At 25.5% G+C, this 10968-nt stretch overlaps 1 protein-coding gene across 1 annotated transcript; it reads right to left on the reverse strand.

Moving 5' to 3' along the window:
* Positions 1-8674: 8674 nt before the first annotated feature.
* LOC125807828 (transcription factor MYB13-like) lies at positions 8675-10003 on the reverse strand. The gene is made up of 3 exons (XM_049487559.1): positions 9840-10003; positions 9589-9718; positions 8675-9221 (listed from the first exon to the last, which is right to left on the reverse strand). Exons 1-3 carry the CDS (start codon positions 9970-9972, stop codon positions 8708-8710), a joined length of 777 nt encoding a protein of 258 aa, XP_049343516.1. The 5' UTR covers positions 9973-10003; the 3' UTR covers positions 8675-8707.
* Positions 10004-10968: the final 965 nt, after the last annotated feature.

Raw genomic sequence — 10968 nt, forward strand, 5'->3', positions numbered from 1 at the left:
ACACTTATAATTATACAAATACAGATCTTATTATACAAATTACAATGTACAAATGAATTTATACAAAACTGAATAATTTGTATAAAATTGGATGTATCTAGTGAATTATACAAATCAAAAGCTACATAGCAAACATAAAATTTGTTATGGTTCGCAATTATGCAAACTATAACTATAACATACCAATGTGATTTTTATGGTTGTTATATGTTAAAGTTGCTCAACTTTGCATCACATATCCAACCTCAAAAACATATCCAACTCAGTGGGAGGAAGTTTTAGAAATAGCGATACTTTGAGCTCTAGTTATCAATTATAGTGATAGTTTGACTAATTATCAAAAGTAGCAATAGTTCCATGTATCAATTCGCTTAGCATTTATTCATTTTAAATCGAATAAGAAACAACAAATACAAAGTAGAACAAATCAATACAATTCTAACCAAAACAAAACAAATAAAACTCAAAACTCTCGCTATGTATCTTAATTTTTAAACTATCACTATTTTGAGTAAACACATGCATATGTCTTCTCTATTAGGTAATAATATTCTCAACTTATTAATATGATGCGAGAAAGACCAAGACAAGATCACTGAGCTTGTATTCGTGTTCTCTTATTTTATTTTATTTATATATTCACTGTATAAAAATATAAAAATAATAGATTTCAAATCTAATAAATAAATATGTACTCATGATAACATTTTAAACTACTGAATAAACTTTAAATACACACGTGTCATGATAATAGCATGGGGGGCTCAACAGTGTAAGAAAAAAGTCTTAGGCTCCCAATTTGAGGGGTCCATTTTTTATAATAATAATAATAGGTTATAAGTTGCTATTTTTAACAAATATTGAATACTATTTGTAGAAAAAGTAATTTTTTTTATATAAAATGAAAGAATTATTAGAAGAAAAATAAAATATTTGAAGTACTATATCTGATCTTATGAAAGATAATTTAAAATAAGAATGGTAATATTATCAATTGAAAAAAGTATTAAAAGAAATCAATTATATAAAAGTTATTAATAACTTAAGATTAAGACCTTTGTTTGATTTTAACTTTAGGCCACTGATTTGTTTGAGCCGTCTCTCGTAATAGTAGGATAGTGACATTGTTATGAAAAAGAGCAAATAATATATTACTGATAACTCTCTTTCTTGTGGGGAGATTAATAGACTTCACAATGTGGGTTATTTAGACTCAGCCTGAACAAGGACAACTCATACACATACATCTGAATATAATATTATATAGTATATGAAATAATAAACGTCAAATAAGTCTTTATCTTCTTTTTCTTTGGTTGCTGGGTAAATTCGTGAAGTCTGAAACCCACCCCACGTAGCATAATGTGATGTTTTCAATCCGTTCCATATAAACCTGCATTGCATGAGCAAACGGTTGGATTTTAAAGGTGTGAATAGAAATTGAACGGTGGTGACCCTCATGAAGGATTGCTATTTTTACGAAGGCTTGTGACACTTATGAAGGTTGTGTCTTTTCTAAAGGGTTGTGTCTTTTCCAAAGGGAGTTGTCTCTTTTCCAAGGAATTGTGATCTTTACGATAAGGCACAATTAACATCTTTTTATATTATTCTTTGTTGGCTATAAATAGAGAGGCTTGATCTCGTTTTTGGAAATCGAATTCTTCCTTTTTTTTTACATATATTTCTTTCAAAAAAAAAAATGATCATTGTGTCTGTGTGTGTGATCTTTTTGTTGTCTTTTTGAGTTCGTTGAAAATATCGAAATTTGAGGTACCGCTACTTCTTTAATTGTTAATCCCTTTTATCTTGGAAGGAATTGATTTACAACATCGGATACTTGAATGGATTAAATTAAATTTCTTAATGACACACAGTGAGTTATGTGAGCTCAGATGATTCTTTTCTTTTTTCTAGTTTGCTAATCTGGATACCAGACACAAAACAAACCACTACAACGACTGGTGCTTAGCGTAGACATGTGATTGGTTACTGGAATCTGAGTGAACGTGGAAAACTCTAATGGCGATTGAATTTTCCTGTTAATATGTTGATTTCATTGCCCTGGTTACAAATGAGGACAATCATTTTATTATAGAAAAATGTTCTCTATCAAAACAATTATTCTTCAAACTTTAAAGATCGATACTATTTTTATTTTTTATTTTTTTAAAGATCGATACTATAAAGCTAGCATTTTGTTATAAGTTTTCACATATTTTTGAGAAATTAGATTTGAGTAAAGTTTTAATTGAAGTTTCAAAAAATATATTTGATCATGGTTTTTGAAAACATATCTCACTCCTTCTTCATTTTTTTTATATTTTATTTTTTGGAAAAAACATGAAGCATAGCTTATATTCATAAGTTCAAAAAGTTATAAATAAAAAAAGATATACCGATAAGTTTGGCATAATTTTATCATTTATAATAAATCAGGTAATATATTATTTTAAAATTATAACATGATATTCAATAAAAAAAAATTAATAATACAATTACTAATTACTACAATTCATCAAATTACAATTAGTTATGGAGATCTATCATTGAAGAAAATAATACGAACAATAATAATAACTAGTGATTTTTTTAATATAATTTTCTCACACTCTACACACAATCTTTCACGCGGAGCATATGTTTTCAGACCAAATAACCAAAAAGGTAGATAAAAATTAGTTGGGTGAGTAAATAAATAGATTTTTTAAAATATAAAATATGAAATTTTGGGATAAATTTTAAAATTTAAAAAGATATCAATCAATACTATATTTTGGCCCCAAAAAAAAGTTTAACGGAGTTTGAATTTTTCGTCAAATTTTTTTCCTAAAACTAAACAACTTCTATTGCCATACAAATTTTGCCAAAATAATGCTTCCAAAATTTATGGCCAAACAAATTCAAAGACATTTTTGGAATTTATTTTTTGGATAAAATTCTAATCAAATTAAATAGCTCGAAATTTACTGCAATCTCTTTCGATATAATTTGTATCACAGGATGAATTGACACTTGTTCCAATGTCATGGAACACGACAAATAGAAATATACAAAACAACCACACATAGTGTGGTCCATTGAGCAATAAAATTATTTTTTTCCTCAAATTTCATTTCCAATTAAATATATTTACATACATTAAAATAGTCTTCATTAATGTATTTGTCTTATATGTTTTATTTGAATCGAAAATTTATTTAAAATAATCTATTTATCTTATAAATATGTACATATTATCTTATTCAAACTTTACTTATAAATTTAGATGTATATATTTCACTTGAATCAAAAATCTATATAAAAGAATTCCTTATCATATAAAATTCAATAACTACGTATATACCATATTTTCCAGACTTCGCTCGTGAATTTACCTATATTGTTAAAATTAAAACTAAGGGAGTACTTTTCATTTTCACTTCCTGACTCTTTTTAGTTTAAAAAATAAAACACTACTTTCTCCGTTTCAAAATAATTGAATTTTTAGGGTGTTTCACACCCTTAAAGAAAAGAAATTAAAATATATATTAGATACTACTTTTTATTTTTGTCCTTATTAATTATTGTCAAATTAATCTTTAGAAATAATTCAAAAACAATTAATATTTCTTGAATTCATCATTTAAAAAATTCAAATAAAAGGTAAGAATAATAATATTCTAATAATAATCTTGAAGATTCAACAATTAAATTAATAAATAATATCTTAATAATTCAATTGCTTTTAAATGATTAGACAAATCAGTAGGTCAATAAGTTGGCAGATGGTGCCTACTTGAGTTTGAGAGTACACACGTGATTCATGCGAGGCTTTCTGTCAACAACAAAGGAGTATCCACTTGATACACCGAATCTTTAATTATAAATTTTGATCTCAAATTTTCCTTTTTACTAGAAATTGTGTTTCTCCTAATGAGTCATATTTTGTGTAAATTCGAATTACTTTAAATTTTAATATGAATATCGAATATTAGAGAAAAAATAATCAAAAAAGATATAATATATTTATAAGTCATTTAACTTGATCTTATTTTATATTTATATGTTTTAATTTTGATTTGTACAAATAAACACTTAAGTTTGATGTCACGTGAGTCCTGAGTGACATAATATTCTTAAGATGCATTGTTTTATTTATTTAACTTTATACAAATTTAAATATTCAAAATTAAAAACTGAAATCAAGTTAAAAGAATAGAATGTTTATATAGTACGAAAAAATAAATCGTGTCTCTGTCTTCCCAGTGTCTGTTTCTGTCTCTTCTTTGGGTCCAATCACATATCAAATCAGAAGAGGACAAAACATCGTATTAGATAGATATTATATTTTGTATTAGTACAATAATATCTTGTTTAAAACAAAGTTGATACCATATATTGTAGGCAAAGCAGAATCACAATATTTGTATTGGATTTACGGTAAATTATATGCAAATTAAAATCACATATACCACATAGCACTAGGTATTAATAGTACTCCCTCCGTTTTTATTTATATGTCATTAATTTAGATTTTACGTATATTAAGAAATTATGTAAGTTTTCTATTTTATCCTTATTTATTTATTTATTTTAAAGTCAATTTTTCAATTAATGAATATGAATTAATTTATTTTGATTAATTAATTTGACTAATGAACATGAATTATTTACTTAATTTTTCTATATTGATCAAATGTATTTTTCAAAGCTAATAACTCACGAGGATAAATAAAAAGAATATTATAATCTATGTATTAATTTTATAAAATAATAAATATTATGAACTAATTATTTATAATAAAGATAATATATAAAAAGAAACCGAGGGAGTAATACATGCCATCAAAATCTGATCACCTCAATTATTGCTGTATTTTATTATTATTTTTAAATCGAGAAGTGGACCACGTGCATATATCAGTAATTAATATAGGTCCATTTCCCATCGACGCCATCTAAAATAAATTATTGTTCTTTTTTATATGTCATATATAACTGGTCCATAATATGTTTTTGTCCCCAATTATTTGTTTAATTTCCCTTTTATATTTATCTATTTTACCAAATCAAGAAAGGGCAAAACATTTTTTATCTATTATATCCTTAATTAATTAATTTTTAAAAAAATAGAACTTCTTGAAAATCTAAAATTTTTAATTCATGCACTTCATAATTAATTGAGGTAAAATAGTAAACTCACTTATGTCAATCATTGTTTTTTTCTTAATACGTGTACCAATTCAAAAGTGAACAAGTAATTAGGGACAGATGAAATACTTGTCATTTCATAAAATTAATGCATAAATTGCAATATTCTTCCTATTATACTGTTGATAGTTAATTAGCCTTGAAAATAAATATTTGACCAACCTAGAAAAATTAATAAGTAATTAATGTTCATTGTAATTATTTCATATATTGATTAATTACTCTCACCATTGCATTACTCTCTAAAATTTGATTTTGAAAAGAAATTTCAACAAACAAATTAAAAATAAAAAATGAATTTGTTTATCATTCATTGAAAAATTGACTTATATTAAATAAAGGTAAAATTGTAAACTTAGTTTCTTAATGCACGTGAAATCTAAAAATAGGACATATAAAAAAGAACGGAAGGAGTCTTTTGATAATGAAGTGACCAAGGTTCAAAATTATCCTTTAATTAAAACATTATTTGTTTGTGAAGTTTAATCAAGTTTTTAGGTTCTTAAAATTGTTTTGGATCAAATTATAATTTGAGTGTAATTTTTCTCCAACTCACAAAATATATAAAGTATGTGAAGGTATACATTATATATAGTGGCAGAATCAAAATTTTGATTAAGGGGTATCAAAATATAAAAAAATAAAATCGCATAAAATTTAAGAAGTGCCAATGTAATGTATATACATAAAAAATATTTTTACTTTAGCTATACAGTGTAATATTCTGACGAAGGGATTTCGTTCGACACCCCTCACGTGGCTATACTAAAAATAAAGATGTATAGTCGCAGATTCACCGTCAAAGGAGGTAGTATGGGGATGATTTTTTTTTTTCCTTAATTATAGATCTAAAATATGAGTTCTGAATATCGATATATTTTTGGTAGAAATTTTTTCTTTTAATGAAATTCAATATCGAATTAAACAAAAAAAAGATGTATAGTCAGTTTCACTACACCAAATTAATTGCATAACGCCATTTTTTTTTCTACTTTTGCTGTGTATGTATATTTACTTTATCAGCCAACTGGAAAGTTTGTTGCATGTCATAACTAAAAAGGAATTAATTTTTTTAAAAAAAATTTGTTACTCCTTCTGTCACCATTTATTTATTTTTTCCTTTTTTATTTAGATAAATTAAAAAAAGATAAAAAAAATTCTTATTATCCACTTTATTAGTAATTATTTTTTTAAAAGCTAAAACTTTTTGAAAATCTTAAATTTTTAATTCACCCACTTCATAATTAATAGGGATAAAATAGTAAACTCACTATGTCAAATCATTATTTTTTTTTAATAGGTGTGTCAATTCAAAAGTTGATAAGTAATTAGAGACAGAGAGTATTTAGATATGGATAATGCTAAATGGCCAGAAATTTTAAAAAATTACAATATTTTTTTAATTTTAAAATAAGCTAATCTTTTTTCCAGTTTTAATTAAACGGTATTAAATTAAAAGGATAAAAATATTTTAAATGGTAAAATAACATAGTTAAAATACGGAAAAAAAAATTAGAATGAAATATCATTCTGGTCAAATTCTGGCCAAAAGGATTTTTCCTTTATGTACTTTTTTGTCTACTTTTATTTATTTGTTTTTATATTAAAATAGATATTCTTATAATATTTTGTTAAGTTTAAAAATTAATATATATCCTTATTTATTTTCCAACATTGAGACAATCTATTTATTTAATTAATAGAGGTGATATTATAAAAGTAGTCTTTTATTTTATTGTTTTTTAAAAAGGTATGTTAAGTCATAAATGGATAACTTGTCAATTTTACAACCCTTTAAATTTGCTATTTATTTTCATTCAAACATTCGACACAAATAATGTGTTTCAGTTGAACACCTAAATACATGAATGATAAATTATTCATATTAATTAGACACTCCCAATCTGCATTTTGAAGGAAAATAAAATGTGCACTTTATATATTTATAAAGTCAAATATATAAAATAAAAAAATTTACGAGTTTTATTTAACCTTTTGTATTTAATTGCAATTGTACTTAAATTGGAAGTCAAATTCGTCAATTTCTCGTGGGTAGATATGGTTAAAATTTCAATCACACGTTTTACATGTCCAAAAATTTACAAAATGGTTTGATCTCCTAATTAAATGATTTTTTGTTTGTTTGTACATATTTCTCGAATAATAAATGCAATTGGTACTAAGCATTAAAAGCTAAAATTTACTATTCAATGAATGTACTGTGGAGACATTTAATTTAATTGAAATTATTAGTTACGCGCTTAATGTGTAGTGTAAAAGAACATTAAAAAATATTTGCACCTAAGTTTAACTCTTTAAGTAGTCCATCAACATGAATTAAGTTTTAAGTTCAAGCTTGAAAAAAATTGAAAAATAATGATTTTGAAAGTAGTATCTCAGAAAAAAAGAAAAAAATTAATAAAGTGCGAAATCAAATTTAATTGAATTGTATGATTATTGAAGAAAAGCTATAAAGAGATTGTTCAAATGTTAGAATCCTATTTTTATGATTATTATATAACGTACAGTTGAATTGTGCGATTTTTAAATGGTAATAAATTTACATCGTCGTGATTCATGTGACACGTTGATTCAACAAAATATATTTAAAATAAAAAGAGATTTTCTTGGTAATAACTATTTCACATGTTACTGTAAGAGTTCGTTTGGATTGGTTAAAAAAAATAGCTTTTAAGTTAAAAATAAAAAATAAAACATAATTAATTTTTAAGTCAGAAAATAAAAAGTAGGGGACACTATTTTTTATTTTTGACTTATTTTAAGTCATTTTAAAACTTATTTTAAGTTATTTTTATCTTGCTAAAATCTTCCTAACTTGTTTTAAGTTATTTTTTATTTATTTTAAGCTATTTTTATATTTGTCAAACACTTCCAAAACTAAAAGACTGGCCTAAAAGTAAGTTTAACAAACTTTTAAGCCAATCCAGACACCCTCTAAGTTATGTTTGGCGTAATTTGACTTTTAATAATTATTATTAGTACTAATAAGAAGATTATTTAATATGAAACAATTAGGAAGGCAATAGAGAGGAGAAAATCTAGACATATTTTGTCTCTAAAAATCCCGGAAGTTTCTAAGTTTAATTAATATACAACTTGTAATTTTTTTATAGATTACATGAAAATAAAATTATTAAAAAATAAAAAGATTTGTAAACTTTATATATGTAAATTTCTACAATAATTTACTTCTTTTCTTCTTTCCTTTTTTTTAAACAAATTATTATATAGTTGCTTACATTAAAATAAAATAGTGAGCACATCAGGAATATTATAATCAACAGTATTAATATATTAAAAATGTACAATAGATTTTGTGCAAGTAATATCATCGAAATTTCATCAATCATCCAACTAATAATGATTTATTATCACTAATCTGTCGGCCATTAACTTATTTTTTTTTAAAAAATTAGCTTTCACACTCTTAATTATTCTACACAGGAAAAAACGAGGGAAAAAAAACTCAAAACATTTTTTTTCTTTTTCTTTTTGCTCATAATTCAGGCAATTCTAACATCAACTCATTAGATCTTGTAAAAAGATCATCCCAAAACCAATTATCATTAAAGCTACAATTAATCTGGTAATTATCCTCCATTAATGACAAATCAAGATAATTGTCATCGACCGGTGCCCATACTACCTCGGACCAAATATCGTCATCAACTTCTAACAAATTATCCGACATTATTTGATTTCTCGATTCAGAACTCGTTGGAATTGTGTTTGAATGTGAATATTCACTTGATGATGATGTTGACGATGATGAACTTGGTTGTTGCTGAATCTCGGTGTTTATTTTAGGACTCGATATTTCGGAATTATTATCCTTAGAATTGTTGGCCTCCTCCAAATGTATGTCCACATTTGAATTTTCGGGCTCCGATTGTATATCTGAAACTTCTTGAGGCTGAGATTCATTCATTTTTTTCTTCAGACGTGTATGCCAAATGTTTTTTATTTCATTATCTGTTCTTCCGGATAATCTTGCTGCAATAGCAGACCAACTGTAACAATTTTTTTAAAAAATCATGTCAAAATCAAACATTTTCATCGACCCATTATATTAAAACATTATAGTATTTATTATCTCAAAAATCCAATAAGTTTAAGAATACATATTTAGAATTTATTATGACCAATTATTATTCATAGTCTAAGCTAGCTAGAAATTAACTCCTAAATCCTGAATGACCCACATCCACTATTATTTCCATCCTTTTGTCTACTTTCCTTTACACCACCAAAGAAAACGGTGGCGGATAAAACAGCTAAGCACTCTTAATTAAATGTCTCAGATTTTGAGTTTTAAATACGAAAAGGGAGTATTTTTCTGAATGGAGCACAAATCTAACTTAGTAAAAAAAAAAAAACCTGTTTCCAAGAACTTGATGCAACTTGATAATGGTATCTTCTTCTTGATGAGTAAAATTGCCTCTCTTAATATCAGGTCTCAAGTAATTAGTCCATCGAAGCCTGCAACTTTTTCCGCACCTTAATAGACCTGAAAATAACATAGTGTTGGAGAAATTCAAGATTTAAACATTATGAGTAACATTGCATTATTGGCTTTCGTCCTCGTCTGATGAACGAAAGCGAATAATGCAGACTAAAATTAGTAGTACCTGCAAGTTTGGGAAGTGCACGCCAATTAGGATGACCATTTTTTTTAATGTAATTGATGAGTAAATCATCTTCTTCTTTGCTCCATGGACCTCTTTTCAACCCCAATTTCTCACAGCAAGGAGATCTCCCCATTTTTTCTTTCTCTCTCTCTCTCTATATACTTGCTCTGTTTCTTGTTTTGATTTCTGTGTTTGTCTTTTCACTTGGAACTTGAAGCTGATATAGCATAATGCGAGGATGCTCTGTTGGTATTAATACTACTCAGTCCATATTAGTGAAATTGTACGTTTAAACAAAATATTGGATTCAACCATCTTTTTACCCTTTTAACTTTAATACATTTTAACTAAAAAATGAAAAAAAATTAATTTATTTTAAAATTAAAAAAAATTATAGTTTTTTTTTTTTTTTGGCCAAATTCTGGCCAAATTTTTCTTGCCTTAGCACTTTCCTTATTTTAATATACAGTAAAAATTTATTAAATTAATACTCAGTTAATTAATAATTTTTTAAGATAATATTTTTCTGCGATCTCAACTTGGGTCAGCAGAAAAAATTATTCATTTCGATAAGATAATAAGATAATATATTTTGAGAAGACCTATATAAATATATGATCCCATTAATATAATAAATTAATAATTCTTTAAAAGTATAAATATATATATAAGACAATTTAGTCAAATATAATTATATTGTGTGTTGTCTAACTTTTTTTATTGCATTCAAAAGTTCTGGGATTGTCTTTTCGAACTGCACCATAAAACTGTGAAGAGTACTAGATGCAATAAGTGTTTCCTTACGCGTAATTAGTTCTAAAGATATTGTATCATCTCCAACTTTATCATCAATATTATTTTTCTCGATGGTATCCACAATTTCTTCTAAGTTCTAGATCTCTGAACGTTTATCATTTTCATCGGGGTAATCCAACATGTTATTATTGACTATTTTATTGCGGTAATCGAGATCATTAATCATGACCTCAAGTTTATGAATGACGTTTTCGTAGGTTGGTTAATTCAAACAAATTCTTTGATAATTGATCCCCAGACGAATTTTGCAGTGTCGAAACACTTATTTAATTTATCAATTAAGTAATATAGCTACAAAATAATAATATTTCAT

The sequence above is a fragment of the Solanum verrucosum genome, unplaced genomic scaffold (genome assembly GCF_900185275.1).
Source record: "Solanum verrucosum unplaced genomic scaffold, falcon-dt-bn FXZP01000183.1, whole genome shotgun sequence".
NCBI classification, from domain to species: domain Eukaryota; kingdom Viridiplantae; phylum Streptophyta; class Magnoliopsida; order Solanales; family Solanaceae; genus Solanum; species Solanum verrucosum.

Bases quoted from the DNA above. Each gene is read 5' to 3' on its own strand.
- LOC125807828 (XM_049487559.1), bottom strand. From the start codon at position 9,972: ATGGGGAGATCTCCTTGCTGTGAGAAATTGGGGTTGAAAAGAGGTCCA. The intron at 9,719-9,839 runs GTACTACTAATT...TGTTATTTTCAG, and splicing joins TGCACTTCCCAAACTTGCAG to GTCTATTAAGGTGCGGAAAA. The intron at 9,222-9,588 runs GTTTTTTTTTTT...AAATTGTTACAG, and splicing joins CATCAAGTTCTTGGAAACAG to TTGGTCTGCTATTGCAGCAA.